The following is a 14,852-nucleotide window of genomic DNA, read 5'->3' as shown; positions in this document are numbered from 1 at the left end:
CTCAAATACTAAAGCTGCTTAGCTATTCAATGAAATATCCTTAAGTTTAATCAGTAACTTCAGAAGTAATTTCTTTAAGATAAACAAAAACTCTTATTCTTTACTTTTAAAACCTCTAAGACTACATGTGGCCGGTTGTATTGTCGCATATAATTTTATGGCGCCAACAGCCATTGCATTGTATTGAGACAATTAATATGCAAAGTCTAAAAAATTAAAGAATTTCTCCTTATACTTAAAACTAAAGTCTGGATATATTGAAATAACCAGAACAGATATTCCTGTAAATAGAGAATTAGTTTGATCTATTTAATTAAAACCTACTGACAACTTATAAATTTTTGAATTATAGAATTAATATCTTGAACATAATAAGGAATTCTTTGAGCTTCATTATTATCTATACATCTCTCAAGCTTTGATACATAGCTCTGAATCTCTAACATATTCCTCCTAAACTCAATAAAATTACCTTTAGACTTTAAAGAAAGAATTTGATTCTGTTCAAATAAACTCATGTTGACTTGCTTCAGGTGATTAATAATCATTACTAAGTTATTATCATCAGGATCTAAAATAGAATCTTGATTACTACAAGTTGAATTCTCTAACTGAGTTCCCGAAGAGTTTATTAGATTAAGTAGTTCATTGCGTTCCTTTTGTACTAAATCCAGTTCATTTTGTAGATCTTTCACTGAATGATGCCCTATTATTTCACTTATATTTGTCTCATGACCATTATCATGAGAATCAAAAAACTGTAGATCTCTTTGGGTAACTGAGATATCATCGCAAAGTTTTGCCAAACTCTCAGATAATTGCTGACGGTCTCTATAACTATTCTGGAGTTGTTGGATTAATATACTCATCTCATGAGATTTCCTACTACGATATTGAAAGAACGTATTTTCTAATGTTATAAAATTAGACTTTATCTCATTTCGTCTTGCTATATTTAATTCTGTAGTTTTCTCTAATTCAATCTCTTTTTTTCTTAGTTCATCTAGTTGCACCCGTAAATTCCCTAGTTCTGCCTGCTTCTTGTATATCAAGTCAATCAATTTATTAGGATCATTGCGAATTGAGGGAGTTAAAATATTATCTAGCTGAGTACCATTTAAATATTGCTGCTGCACTAATGTCTCAACCATTGCACTACGTCGTAGATTACTACCACTACGATTAATGTTTCGTATTGGTGTAGGTTCAGTCAATGTTGTCTGTGGTCTGTATGAAGTATCAGATTCATATTTGTAAGCTGGATATATAGTTGATATTTTGGCTGGACTATTATATTGATATATATTAGAAGATACACATTCATTATTAATATTCAACTGAAAATTACCATTAACATCTGAAACAGAAGTATATAATTCAGGATAGTCTAAAGCCATTCTAGGACTAGGTGTAACTGTATTGCTAATAATCCCACTTCTATCATAAATGTTGGATACAGATGATCCATTTGATAAGTTTGGATAAGCTGATGATGCATATGACAATCCCCCGGTTTCTTTTATTGGTAAACTGCAATTTGATGAAAAGATATTCTTTGGATCCGGTATGTAGCTAACATTTGGACTTGTTGGATACATGTCTCATCTGGAAATCTTGTCAATTTATTTTTATAAGCTTATTTTATGTTTTATTCCTTATCCAACAATCCCTGTCTTGATATTCTGTACGTGTGGCAAATCTTCTTTATCTATGCTTATTTGTGTGAATTTTCTTGGCGCGTATCTTCGTGGACGGTATTAAAATTAGTGAAGTTTTGTATTTCCCTTCTTTTCCTTCCTTTTCTTTATATATGGTTTACAAACTCAATAAACCCACTACTTTAAAATTGTAAATTCTAGACTAGCTTAATATATTTGTCAAAATTAATGGATAACTCAAATATCATTTTCTAATACAAAGATATTTTTATCATAATTACTTGGGGATTTTCAAGGAAATAAAAAGAAAAAAGACGGAATCTAGTAACTTTAGATCTTGATAACTTTATTTGATAAGTAGATATTTAGGTACAATATATTTTAAATCCCATAAATTTCAAAAAATTAGACCTTGCTAAATAAAATGTGGCTTTTTGGCGCCCATAATATAGCGCCTAAGGTGCCTATTTAAGATTAAAATGGACACTTTAGATTACTAGGAAGCCCAGTTTGTACTGAAAATACGATAAAGTGTAGTAGCATTAGATTGGACTTGATATGAGCTCTATAAGGGATACTATTCCATTTGGTAAGCTATGATGTGTTGTAATATATAGTGAATACTTTGTTATGGATATTTTATTAGATAAAAGAGCTGCAGAAGCCTTAAGTATCCGTGCAAAATACCCGAATCGTATTCCTGTAATATGTGAAAGATCAATACGTAGTGATTTACCCGATATTGATAAGAAGAAGTAAGTTGAGATCACAGTTTATTGATGAAATAGGTCAGATTTCCCACATTATCTTCAATTTTAGGTTTCTTGTTCCTATGAATATGTTAGTTGGGGAATTTAAGTATATAATTCATAAACATATTACGCAATCTGTTGGCACAACTGATAATAATACGAAGTTACCAATATCCAATGAGAAGACAATATATCTATTTGTAAACAACACAGTCCCCAAAGCAGGAGCTCTAATGCAAGAAGTATATGAGCAATATGTTTCGGATGATGGATTTCTATATGTAGAGTATAGCGCTGAGAATACCCTAGGATAACTTTAAAGGCAAATTATTAGTTGAATATTTACAATGAATGATGGAATTTCGGAATTAGGGTTTTCTTTGAAATTTAGATGAAATTAAATTAATAAATAATTGTAAAAACATAAAGGTTTATATTGTAAATAAGTGATTTATCGAAAAGCAGAAGTTAGATCATCTTCACTATTATCATCACTGTAAGATTGACTAGGTATAAAATGAGTTGGAACTGTTTTAATACTTTTATTTATTTGGGGATATTTCCCATCTTTAATTGTTTCAAATTCATCATCACTATTTGTTAATGTTAATATATCTTTAATTGGAGATTTAATTTGATTTTGAATAAATTCAGGAATACATAATTTCCAGAATAAGACAATTCCATCATTGCTAGCAGTTAAAAATTTTATAGATCTATATGATATATCTTGACATGTTGAAGTATCTACAGAATTATTAGTAATAATATCATCAGGTATCTTAGATATAGAAATTATAGATCCAGAATGAATACTATATGATAATAAGAGTTTGGGGGAATCTCTGAGATTTCTTTTATAATTTTCTATGAAGAAAATAGCTAATACATTTTGTCCACCTACAAATAAGAGATTATTATTAACCATTAACATAGATGAGATATGACCCATACTCATATCCGAAAAAAAATAAGGTTCAATTGTCCAAAGAGGTTGATTGTCATTTATTATACATGTCCCTTGTTTAGCATCAATTGTAACATTATAAATACGTATTAAATCAGTATAGGCGACAATTATATAATCATCACTAACTGTGATACAAGTAATAGCTTCTTGGGAAGAATCTTTTAATTGAGCTGTTAAATATGGAGGATGACTAGCCATATCTAGTACTAATATAATTCCACTGTTAGATCCAAAAAATCCTAATCTTGCAAAATTCTGTTCTAGATAACAACATGTTAATTTAGTACCCTGAAGACGTTTTGTCACATTACCTCCAGATACTATTTTCATTTGTTTAAGACAAAATAATCTTACACTATTATCTATTCCAATAGAAAGTGAAAATTGAGATTCATTATTATTTAGATAATTTGGTAAATGTACATGTTGTACTTGATCATGATGAATAAGGATATTTCTAGGAGTAATAATTTCTCGCAAATTCTTGGGGTTTGAGATTAGATTTGATAATATTAAATCTTCACATATATTCATTATTCCACTATATATTTCTAAATATCCTTTTTCAGAAAAAACACATAAAGTATCCGTTTCTGATAAATATACTACTCCCCTACATCTATATGAAAATGTAACATTAATTAAACAATTAAATTTTGATGAATCTAGTGTTGTATTAGTTAGCAATGTATGAATTGCATTTTGAAAATTATCAATAGAATTCCTGTGAGTAACGTTAAAGGACTTTCTTTTATTAAAGTGCTTATTCGACTGTAAATCCCATATATATAAAGATCCCAAATCTTCTGGTTCTATAATACTCCAAACTTTTCCAAGTCTTGATAATGATGAATTATCCTGATAACTTATAAATGCTAAATATGTTCCTAAGGGTACTAATTTCTCAATAAATACATTACTAACAGCTTGTTGACCTTCAGATAAATCTGCTAATAACTCAAACTTTAAATTTGGTAAAAATCTTGAATTCTGTAAACTTGAAGGTATTTGGAGAAAATTTAAAAATATTGAAGATGAATATATATCCAACCTTTTGAGGATATTATTTAGATAAGCTTGTAATCCTTGTTGCCTTTCTTTTATTAATACTGGATCCTGAGGTTTTGATAAAAATGTCTTTGGTGGAAGAGATGGTAATAAACTAAAACCATGGTCATATAGTAAAGACTGTAACATTGCAAACTCACTATAACGTTTTTGTATTTGATATGATTTAAAAGGTCCATTCACATATATTTTGTACGACACAGTAGAAGATTCCACAGGTACCCATCCCGTTATTTGGGCTGTTACATTGATCTCAGATGCCATTTTACTCAAAATTATTAAAAATCATAAATATTGTCTTTATTGTTTGCTCATTTATCTGCGGGTATAGAGGGTATTTCTTAATTAATAACTAATTAGTATTACTAAAAATGTTACTATAAGATCTTTATATTATCATTTTTCTTATACGTTTAAATGGGTGGAAGAAGAAATAAGAAAGGGTGTGAGAATCGAAATCATAAGAAAAAACATCATAAAAAGGACCAAAGTATAAAAAATCAAAAGAGATCTAAATCACTAAATAATGAAGATGAACTTGATGATTTTCATTCTTTAGACAAAGCTTTATTTAAATATAATCTTTCGATATATCGAATAAACAGTGATGGAAATTGTCTATTTAGAGCTTTTTCTCATCAACATTGTAATGATGAGGAATTACATGAGCTATACCGAATTAAAGCAATTAAATATATGGAAAATCATTCAGATCAATTTATATCTTATATTGATGATAAAGAAGATTTCGAAACTTATTGTACAAATATGTTAAATAATGGAACATGGGGAGGACATTTAGAATTACATTCTTTGAGTAAAGCGTTTAACGTTAATATTGTTATTTACCAGCTAGGACAAAATCCTCTTATTATAGCTAATTTTCCTCCATTTTATAGATGTATCCAATTATCTTATCATAATAATGAACATTTTAATAGTGTAATACCAATAAATTCTACAAAACCTTCAACTATTAATAATCTCGTAAAACTAGGAATTCTCAACAAAAATGCCTTACAATATATTAATACATGTAATATAGTTGTTAAATCTATAGAATCTAATCCAGAATGCAATTCTGATGGTGATTATAGCTGTAATTCATCTCAATCTCTAAGTAATAAGTTTAAATCCCTTGAAATAGGTTAATTGTCCTATATAAATGATTCTAAATTACTAATATATATAATTAACAGATATTTACTATATAATAACCCATCATATTTCGATATAATTTAGCCAAATCTTTCTTTTTCTAAAAAGGCAATAAAAAAGTAATAATAGGCTCCTGTGCATCAAGAGGCGCTATGTATTTCTGGAATCACGTTTTATTATTATCAGGTTTTGAATTCAAATACTCATAATTATTTTGGTTTCTATAGGAGGTCCTAAGTAGATGGGAATATTTAAATCAGGATCACCTGCAGATTTGAGAAGATTTATGGATAAGAGATTAGATAGTAAGTTTATTTAAAGAGGCCTCATTCCTTATTACAAAGCCTAGTTTATCTAAGGATATTAATATACTTTTTACTCTAAATTTATAGTTAAACTTAATGGTAAGAGACATATAGTTGGCTTACTACGAGGATATGACAACTTTATGAATTTAGTATTGGAAAATACAGTGGAAGTTACATCAAAAGGAAATAAGGAAATAGGTACTGTTATTATAAGAGGAAACTCTGTAGTTATGTGGGAATGCCTCGATAAGGTACATATTAAATAAGTCCAAATAAGTGAAAATAAAAATTCTTAAGATTAATTAAATTCTCTTCTGAGGATTCCTGTTCATTTCTAAAAGGAATTATATAAACTACACAGACTATTCCAATAATCAATTATTTAAACCTTAACATTAGAGCAATAACTAATAAATACAAGATAAGTACAATAGGAATGTACATATCTAGTGCCAAATAAATATGTAATATCTAGATACAGGCTAAATTTTTAACTCTTTCAATTTTCTTTATCACGTTTAGTACATACAATAACAATGTATGGCACGCTAAGAGGATTTGCTCCTTTAGAGCCAATTCTACGTAGATCTGTCTGAATATTAGAAATCTCAATTAAATTACTGTTAACTAGTTCTCCTGCGACTTTAACGACAGTTTTTGTATCTTCACCAAGACCAGCTAGTACAACCTGCTTGTGTATCTGGTGTTTAGAGCTTGTATTAATATTTTTACCTTCATTATCTGATTTAACAGAATCTTTTGTTGTGGAATTACCCTTCCCTTTAATATCACCAAGCATTTTAAATGCTAGATGTACATAGAAATCTGGTTTTTCACATGAAGAGATCTGTATACAAATAAAGACATGTATAGTTAGTACATACAAGGATTATAAATTAACCTAGTAACATACATTTATCACATTACTACCAATAATCCTCTGCTGCGTCTTAGTATTATTTTCTTGATCAGACATTTTATATATCACTAAAACTTTTTAAATTATTCTATAGGTTTGTAATATATGGAATTCTTTATTGTAAAAAGTTCATAAACATGTATTTGCCGCGTGCGCCGGGACGCGTATTTGTGTTTTAGACGACAATTAGATTTCTTTCTTCTTTTTTTTCTGATATTTAGAGCTTATATATTTTCTTACGAGTTCTCAAATTATATATTATAGATATTAAGGATTTACATCATTTCTAATTCATTCTCTGCCCAAACTTTAATTGTCTTATCACCTTCACCAGTTATTAATCTGGTTTCAGATTTATCTAAGATACAACATAAAATTGAATTTTCTGCTTCTAAAGAACCTGGCTGAACTTGACTTTGTATAGTACTATATTTAATACCTGATGTATAATCCCAAAAATGTAACTGTCCATTGTCACAACCACTAATAATCACAGAATATTCACCTTGACTTTTAATAGCCAAACAATTTGTAATTGCATTTGCACCTACAAAATCTTTATAAAGTTCTGCATTCTCACCTGTCCAAGCTTTAATTGAATCTGTTCCAGCAGAAAGGAAAGCATATTCTTTGGGATGAACTATTAATGAACGTATAGGTTTCTTATGATATGTCAAGACGTGTCTACACTTGCCTGCTACAATGTCCCATAATTTAATAGTTTTATCAAAACTCCCAGATACTAATTGTGGCTCTATTGATTGCATTAAAAGAGATGAAATAGCAGCCTTATGTTGTTTTAATTTATGAATAGGTGTTCTGGTTCTTATATCCCATAATATAATAGTTCCATCTCTTGAACCTGTAGAAATAATATCTAATGAAGGATGTAAAGCTAGAGCATAAAGGCCAAGAGCATGCCCTATATATGTTCTAATTACACGATTAGTTTCTAAATCCCAACATTTCATTGTTTTATCCTCACTACAGCTAAACATATATGGATGCCGATCACTAATTAGTAATTGTCTTATAGTAGCAACATGTCCAGTCAATGTTAATCTTAGTTTTCCAGAAGCTAAGTCCCAGATCTTTATCAATCTATCAGCTCCACCAGATACGAAAAAATCATTATCTGTATTTATTGATAAACATCTGACCCATCCTTGATGACCACTTATAACTCTTTGTAGTTTGAATGTTGGTTTCCAAATACTATCTATATACTTTTTAGAACTATTATGGAGCATGAGTTCTTTATATCCTTCAAGTTTTTTATTATTCAAATGTATATCTAAAGCTGTTTTAGGTATATTATCATCTATACGAGGTATTTTAGAATTATTGTATAATTTAATAGAAGACTTTGAATCAGAAATTTTATTAATCTTATATTCTAATTTACGTTTATATTCCTTACCACTAAGGTCCAATTCCAAATTTTCAAAATTTGGAAATCCTCTATCACATGCAAATAAATTTAATCTACCCAAAGTTACTTGCTTCAAATTTTCTTCCATTATACCTTCAGAACTAAAAACAAGTTAGAATAGTTTGTCAGCAATATATGCACCTACTTAGTATCAATCTATGGCGGGCTAACTTTGTATTCTTATAAACTTGTGCATTCTAAAAATCATCTTAATATAAACTGAAGCTATTGAGAAATGGCTAAACAGGATCATGTTAATAATATTGAGAGTGAGATGACAAAATTAACAAAAGAAGAGGCACGAATTAAACTAAAGGAATTCTTTCAATCTAAAAAGCTAAATAATCGCTTAAAATGGGATGATGTACTAAAAATAGTAGGAGGAGATCCACTATATCAACAATTTAATATTTTAAGTACAGGAGAGAAACGTCAATTATGGTCTGAATATCAAAGCCAAGCTGCTAAACGTCAGAGAGAATTAGATAGACAGAGGAGATCTGATGCAAGGAAGACTTTGGATAAGGAAATTGAAAGCTGGATACATAAAAATCCAAGACTTGTTTTAAAGTTTGCAGAATTTGCAAAGGATAATTATAATGAATGGTGGTGGAAATATACTAGTGAAAAGGAGAAAGATGATATTTTTCAAGATACTGTTGAAGATTATTATGCTAAACTAAAAGAAAATAGGAAAATAAATAAATCAGAAAATATGAGTAGATGTTTGGAGTTATTCAGAAGTGATGAAGATATTTTACATTATATTGATGAATATACGGGAGACTACTATCCTATGAAATATCTATATAAGAATAGAGTAAATATATTAACTCAAGATTTCACAGGTAGAAATATTTGGGAATTTATTTTATCTAAGTATATGAATAATGAAATTCTCAATTCTGTTACATTGACTGATGCTTTAGAAATTTATATTAATATCCAGAAATCATGTATAAATAACATAAAAGAAGATTTATGTATGATTATGGAGAAGAGACAAGTAGAACTTCGGAATGATTTTTGGAGGATAATTAAGGAAGATATTAAGGCTGGAATTTTAATACCAATAACTGAAACAAATAAGAACCATTTTACTTTTATAGAGAGAAAGGGGAAGTTGAGAAATACTAATTTTGGTGATATATATAGAAATATTATGAAAAGATTTGGGAAATTAAATAGTATACAGGAAGATTATATGAATTTTATATTATGGCACATTTCTATTCCGACAGATCTCAAAACAATTTGTTTTATTTTAAAACACTCAGTTAATGGCAAAAAAATTTATGGTATAACTTTATTTACATATATTATGAATTTATTTCAAATAGCCTACAATAATATACAAAATCTAATACTTAGAAAACTTAAACAATATTATATAAAGCTAAACACATTTGAGGAATTTAAAGAATTTGTAGATCTTAAATGCAATATATCTTGTGAGAATCTACTTGAAAATATTGAATATAAAACTCCTTTTGACTTTGAATTTTTAATAGATATTTTTCTTCCAATAATTTATAAAGAAGAAACCTTGAATGATAATACTGATGAAAGCTTGAGTCCCAAACAATATGAGTCTGAATATCAAAGAGAAAAATATAAACATGAAGGTAGAAGTGAATATACAAATACTAAAGATTATTGCTCTAACCAAAAGTACAATAAACGAAGCACATATACAAAAGAGAAAAGAAGCAAAAGATATTCAGAACATTCTTTATCTCCCTATTCAAAAGATTACTCTTATAGGCATTCTTATAAGAAATCAAGGTCTAGATACAGATCTAAATCCCCTTCAGAATATAGAAGACGTTCAAGATCTCCTTATTATAGATGAATTATTAGCACATAGGCTTTATAAATATCAATAAGAAATATATCACTTTGAATAAATTAATATATGTATAATTTTAAAATTAAGGTCTTTTAAATTATGGATCATAACAAAATTTAGATGAAATGTCTATAATATTGAAGTAATATTAGCAGGCATCTCTTCTATTCTAGTTGAAAAAAAATGTTCAATATCCTTTAAGATCTTGACTTCTTCTTCTTTAACAAGGTTTATTGCTACTCCTTTTCTTCCAAAGCGTCCACTACGACCTATACGGTGAATGTATAATTCTTTGTTTGTAGGTATATCATAGTTAATAACAAGGTTTATCTGCTGTATATCTATTCCTCTCCCCCAAAGATCAGTAGCTATCAAAACACGAGTTTTCCCTTGTCTGAACTCTCTTAAAATTTGTTCACGATCTTTTTGTGATAAATCACCATGAACAAATGATACTGTGAAATGATTTTCAATCATCTTACTACTTAACCATTCTACTTTTGCCTTTTTATTACAAAATATAACAGATTGAGTTATAGTCAAAGTATCATACAGGTCACATAAAGTATCAAATTTCCATTGTTCTTGTTCAACATAAATATAAAATTGTCTAATGCCTTCTAGAGTTAAATTATCACGTTTGACAAGAATTTTCAAGGGATCTTTCATAATTTTTTCAGTTATTTCTATAATCTCCTCTGGTAAAGTTGCAGAAACAAGGATTATTTGTATCCTTGGTGGTAAATATTTGTAGATATCATATACTTGACGTTTAAATCCAAAATCAAGCATTTCATCAGCTTCATCTAAAATAAGTAGCCGAATCCTTCTAGTTATCAAGTAACCTTGCTCTATCATATGTATAACCCTACCTGGTGTTCCAGATACAATTGTAACTCCACTTTGCAAGGCTTTTATATCATCATTAAGTTTTCTACCTCCAACACAGCAGTAAACATTTATATCAAGATATTCTCCTAATGCAGAGCAAACTTTTTGGCTCTGTTCAGCTAATTCTCTAGTTGGAGATAAAATTAGGGCCTGTGGAAGTCTTTCAGTAGTTCTATTACATAATTGAAGAGCACCAACTGTAAATACACAAGTTTTACCTGTACCACTCTGAGATTGTACTACGACATCCCTTCCTTTAATAATAGGAACAATAGCACGCTTTTGTACTACAGATGGGAGTTCAAATCCATAACTATATATTCCTCTAAGTAACTCCTCTTTCAAATCCATACTTTCAAATGTATTGTAAACTTGACAATCCTCAGAAAAGTCATAAAAAGACACGTCCCTATTTAACTCATTTCTGGACATTTTAAACTTTAAGATATATTATATATATAGGAATTACTTCAGATAAGTTGCCTAATTACTGGAAAAGTTCAGAATTTTTTAAGTATTAAAAGGTTTAGCCTTGGTTTCATAATACTAATAAATGCTAAGTTCCCGGCGCCTGTACTTTTAAGTACAGTTTCAGTAGCAATATAATTACCTATAATTTCTAGACATTGACTATATAGGGAGTAATATTTATTACAGTTGATAGTCATCACTGTATATTCAGATAATCATAATATAAGCCTGAGTACTTTTTTTTAGATAGGTAAATATATCAAAATACTAAAAAATATATTAAAAAAAAAACTAAAAACTAGCTACTACTGCTTCACAAGTATCCATTTTGAAAACACAGCATAAAAATTGACCACATTCACCCGTACAAATCCTCCCAATTTCTTGTGAAAGGAGACCTCCTGCAATAGATGCTATAGGAGATATTGATAAATTCCATGATTTAGACAAATTCTGAACAAGATCTATAATTTCGTTATTACTATCTATTCTAGGCTTGGTTTTCAAATTACTCATAATTTCAATCAAATCCAAAAGCTCTAGTTTCTCACTAGATTCCCAAAATTTAGTTCTAATAATGTATATAATAAACACTATATGTGGATGGATATCTTTAGATCTATTTAATAATTCCAAGAAAGTATCCTTTTCTGATAATATCATATCATGGAATGCCACTTTTTTATTGTTAATAAAAAAAAAGAAATTAGTCCCAATAGATATACTTAAAGCAAAGATAATGTCTTTATCTTGACAAATTTTACTCAATTTACAAGCCAAGTTTATAGGAATGACTTCTAATGCAATAACAATACCAGTGAATTGAATTGTTTGCCAATATTCATTTTGAAGTTCACTAGTTTTAACTTCCATTAATTCCCCCCCACAGTACTTGAAAATCTCCTCATTCTCAATATTAATACGTACTAGAGGACTCATATCTCTTATTTTATCTAATATGACAGTTCTAGGTTTACCCAAGTCATCTTTATTCAAAAAGAAATTGTTCGGCAAATCTGTAACTTCAGTTTTATTATTATCCCACATCTTAATATTAATTCCTAGTGACAATTTATTTACATATTATAGAAATAATTAAGTACTCGATAGGATATATTGACATACCTGCAAGTGTCATATTTTTAATAAGCTCAACATTGATCGCACTTAGACCAAGGATCAAAAATTCACTTTCCATTAATCTGACAAGAGTGACACCCAATTTAGATTCATCACAATAATATAAATTTACGAAATATGAATAGTTGCAATTTATCAAGAATATTTGATAACATACGTATTATTTGCAAATATTCATTATTAGTGAATCCTACCTTTGTTGTACTTTACTACCCCATAATCGAATCTGACGGTCATATATAGAAATCTCATCAGAAGATAAAGATTCAATATGGCCACTCATCTCCTCAAGTAAAAGGTTAAAGACAGTATAGAAACATTTCAAAGTCTCTCAAGGTATCAGTAAATTAGTCTCCCCGTATTTCCCGCATAATTTGTATAGCCTGTAGTCGAAATATCAGGTTATTATACAATTTTATTTGGAGATATTGACCGACTTAAGGATCTATATGTATGTTTAGATTTGGAAACTTTAGATCTAACTTCTTTATAGCATTTATCGGACCTTATATGTCTTTCACTCGAAGTTAAATCATAAATTTTGGTAGTTCTATCATTAGTGTAGGATTTAGATTTTGCTTGTGTATTCCTTAAATCTTCAATCTCTTCTTTTTTAAAACTACTCTTTACACCTAAAAGTTTGGAGATGTACTGATCTTCATATTGTTTAACTAAAAGTTTTTCATCCTTAATATTGGAAGTGGCTACATTTTTATTTGATCCCATCTTATCACTTATTGTTGATCTATCTATTGTCCTTCTAATATCTCCTCCTTTATAGTACCAATCATGTCTATAAAATTTTCCACCTCTAGTTGCGATTCCAACCTGCATACTTTGACCAAGATAATGCTCTCGTTCACTAGTAGGTATAGATTTCAAAGAAGTCCAATTAAATCTTTCATATCCACCTCTTACACCATCACGACTTCTATTAGTATCTTTATTACTAATGTCCATATAGTCGGTTTTAAAGATTAGTTCTGTTTCATTCTAAGATTAATATAATTTATAAATCTCAAATCATAGATAGCGCCATACTAAATTAAGTGTAAAACCATACAGATATATATAACGGAGTCAGAGTGGTGATAAACAATAATCCATTATTAATAATCTATTTGCTTCGGTATCAATCATCTATAGTATATCAAAGTTCTTTATTTCTTTCGATCTATTGAACTAAGTCTATTTTAGTGATTACAATGTGTATATGTACATACTTGAACCTATTATTTAGTGAAATAAGTCACTTTTCAGCTATAAACCATCAATTAGAGTTTATATCGCAATCTTCTGATTCCAATTTTTGAATCTCCTCAATATTTTTTTGTATTTCTGTCTTAATATTACTAATTGCACTTGCTGGATTGAGACCTTTAGGACAAGCAGAAGTGCAATTAAATATCTCATGACATCTGTACAACTTCATTGTGTCATTTAAATACATCAATCTTTGTAATTTACTATCATCTCTTGAATCAGATATCCATCTGTATGCTTGTAGTAGTGCTGCAGGTCCAAGATAATAGTCAGGATTCCACCAATATGAGGGACATGATGTGGAGCAACATGCACATAAAATGCACTCATACAAAGAATCTAGTTTCTTTCTATCTTCTATACTTTGTAGATTCTCAATTTTCTTTCCAGTTGTATCTAAATTGTGCTTTCCATTTGATTGAATTAACCATGGTTTAATTGATTTGTACTGATTATAAAAGTTGGTCATATCTGGAATCAAATCCTTTATAATATACTGATTTGGTAATGGTCTAAGCTCAATTATTCCATCTGAAAAACTCGATATTTTTGTTAAGCAAGCTAAACTATTTTTCCCATTTATATTCATTGCACAACTACCACAAATCCCTTCTCTACATGACTTTCTGAATCCTAATGTACTATCAACCTTATTCTTTATGTGAATCAAACCATTTAGAACCATTGGTCCTGCTTCATTAATTTTCAACTTGTATTCTACTATTCTTGGCAAGTCTTTGTTAATTGGGTTATATTTTAAAATACGAAATGTTATTAGTTTCGTATCTTCTTTAATAGATGCTGATGGCTCTTTTTTTATCTCCTGAGATGTATACAAATGGTTACTTATCCCAACTTTGCTAACTAATCGAGCATAACTTTTAAAGTATAGCCCATTGTGCAGGTTAAAACTCCCAGTATAGTTCACTTTCATCCACTTCTCAATATTTAAAGTCTTCATATTCATTAATAG

The 14,852-nt window shown here is 29.0% G+C and overlaps 12 protein-coding genes across 12 annotated transcripts, besides 3 other annotated features; 4 read left to right on the top strand and 8 right to left on the bottom strand.

The window, feature by feature from the left end:
* Window positions 1-320: 320 nt before the first annotated feature.
* On the bottom strand, window positions 321-1,598 carry CMU_014120 (uncharacterized protein; the record flags this gene model as incomplete). The annotated part of the gene is made up of 1 exon (XM_002141050.1): window positions 321-1,598. The coding sequence occupies one exon, from the start codon at window positions 1,596-1,598 to the stop codon at window positions 321-323; it is 1,278 nt and encodes a 425-aa protein (XP_002141086.1).
* Window positions 1,599-2,288: 690 nt separating this feature from the next.
* Window positions 2,289-2,724, top strand: CMU_014110 (uncharacterized protein; the record flags this gene model as incomplete). The annotated part of the gene is made up of 2 exons (XM_002141049.1): window positions 2,289-2,413; window positions 2,478-2,724. 2 exons carry the CDS (start codon window positions 2,289-2,291, stop codon window positions 2,722-2,724), a joined length of 372 nt encoding a protein of 123 aa, XP_002141085.1.
* An 80-nt stretch (window positions 2,725-2,804) lies between these two features.
* Window positions 2,805-2,825: a sequence feature (AT_rich).
* Window positions 2,826-2,861: 36 nt separating this feature from the next.
* CMU_014100 (PX domain-containing protein) lies at window positions 2,862-4,712 on the bottom strand (the record flags this gene model as incomplete). Its single annotated transcript, XM_002141048.1, has 1 exon — window positions 2,862-4,712. One exon carries the CDS (start codon window positions 4,710-4,712, stop codon window positions 2,862-2,864), a length of 1,851 nt encoding a protein of 616 aa, XP_002141084.1.
* A 153-nt stretch (window positions 4,713-4,865) lies between these two features.
* Window positions 4,866-5,600, top strand: CMU_014090 (OTU-like cysteine protease family protein; the record flags this gene model as incomplete). The annotated part of the gene is made up of 1 exon (XM_002141047.1): window positions 4,866-5,600. The coding sequence occupies one exon, from the start codon at window positions 4,866-4,868 to the stop codon at window positions 5,598-5,600; it is 735 nt and encodes a 244-aa protein (XP_002141083.1).
* A 247-nt stretch (window positions 5,601-5,847) lies between these two features.
* CMU_014080 (small nuclear ribonucleoprotein G, putative) lies at window positions 5,848-6,180 on the top strand (the record flags this gene model as incomplete). Its single annotated transcript, XM_002141046.1, has 2 exons — window positions 5,848-5,911; window positions 5,999-6,180. 2 exons carry the CDS (start codon window positions 5,848-5,850, stop codon window positions 6,178-6,180), a joined length of 246 nt encoding a protein of 81 aa, XP_002141082.1.
* Window positions 6,181-6,413: 233 nt separating this feature from the next.
* On the bottom strand, window positions 6,414-6,890 carry CMU_014070 (uncharacterized protein; the record flags this gene model as incomplete). Its single annotated transcript, XM_002141045.1, has 2 exons — window positions 6,414-6,761; window positions 6,828-6,890. The coding sequence occupies 2 exons, from the start codon at window positions 6,888-6,890 to the stop codon at window positions 6,414-6,416; spliced, it is 411 nt and encodes a 136-aa protein (XP_002141081.1).
* A 218-nt stretch (window positions 6,891-7,108) lies between these two features.
* On the bottom strand, window positions 7,109-8,353 carry CMU_014060 (uncharacterized protein; the record flags this gene model as incomplete). The annotated part of the gene is made up of 1 exon (XM_002141044.1): window positions 7,109-8,353. One exon carries the CDS (start codon window positions 8,351-8,353, stop codon window positions 7,109-7,111), a length of 1,245 nt encoding a protein of 414 aa, XP_002141080.1.
* A 147-nt stretch (window positions 8,354-8,500) lies between these two features.
* CMU_014050 (uncharacterized protein) lies at window positions 8,501-10,117 on the top strand (the record flags this gene model as incomplete). Its single annotated transcript, XM_002141043.1, has 1 exon — window positions 8,501-10,117. One exon carries the CDS (start codon window positions 8,501-8,503, stop codon window positions 10,115-10,117), a length of 1,617 nt encoding a protein of 538 aa, XP_002141079.1.
* A 50-nt stretch (window positions 10,118-10,167) lies between these two features.
* Window positions 10,168-10,200: a sequence feature (AT_rich).
* A 43-nt stretch (window positions 10,201-10,243) lies between these two features.
* CMU_014040 (DEAD/DEAH box helicase family protein) lies at window positions 10,244-11,437 on the bottom strand (the record flags this gene model as incomplete). The annotated part of the gene is made up of 1 exon (XM_002141042.1): window positions 10,244-11,437. The coding sequence occupies one exon, from the start codon at window positions 11,435-11,437 to the stop codon at window positions 10,244-10,246; it is 1,194 nt and encodes a 397-aa protein (XP_002141078.1).
* A 290-nt stretch (window positions 11,438-11,727) lies between these two features.
* Window positions 11,728-11,767: a sequence feature (AT_rich).
* On the bottom strand, window positions 11,768-12,674 carry CMU_014030 (ThiF family protein; the record flags this gene model as incomplete). Its single annotated transcript, XM_002141041.1, has 2 exons — window positions 11,768-12,537; window positions 12,602-12,674. The coding sequence occupies 2 exons, from the start codon at window positions 12,672-12,674 to the stop codon at window positions 11,768-11,770; spliced, it is 843 nt and encodes a 280-aa protein (XP_002141077.1).
* A 347-nt stretch (window positions 12,675-13,021) lies between these two features.
* CMU_014020 (uncharacterized protein) lies at window positions 13,022-13,576 on the bottom strand (the record flags this gene model as incomplete). The annotated part of the gene is made up of 1 exon (XM_002141040.1): window positions 13,022-13,576. One exon carries the CDS (start codon window positions 13,574-13,576, stop codon window positions 13,022-13,024), a length of 555 nt encoding a protein of 184 aa, XP_002141076.1.
* Window positions 13,577-13,886: 310 nt separating this feature from the next.
* CMU_014010 (succinate dehydrogenase [ubiquinone] iron-sulfur subunit, putative) lies at window positions 13,887-14,846 on the bottom strand (the record flags this gene model as incomplete). The annotated part of the gene is made up of 1 exon (XM_002141039.1): window positions 13,887-14,846. The coding sequence occupies one exon, from the start codon at window positions 14,844-14,846 to the stop codon at window positions 13,887-13,889; it is 960 nt and encodes a 319-aa protein (XP_002141075.1).
* Window positions 14,847-14,852: the final 6 nt, after the last annotated feature.

This window comes from Cryptosporidium muris, genomic scaffold, assembly GCF_000006515.1.
Source record: "Cryptosporidium muris RN66 scf_1106632373475 genomic scaffold, whole genome shotgun sequence".
NCBI lineage: Eukaryota > Apicomplexa > Conoidasida > Eucoccidiorida > Cryptosporidiidae > Cryptosporidium > Cryptosporidium muris.
Note: the sequence above shows the minus strand (reverse complement) of the source record. Positions and strands in the feature narration are given on the sequence as shown.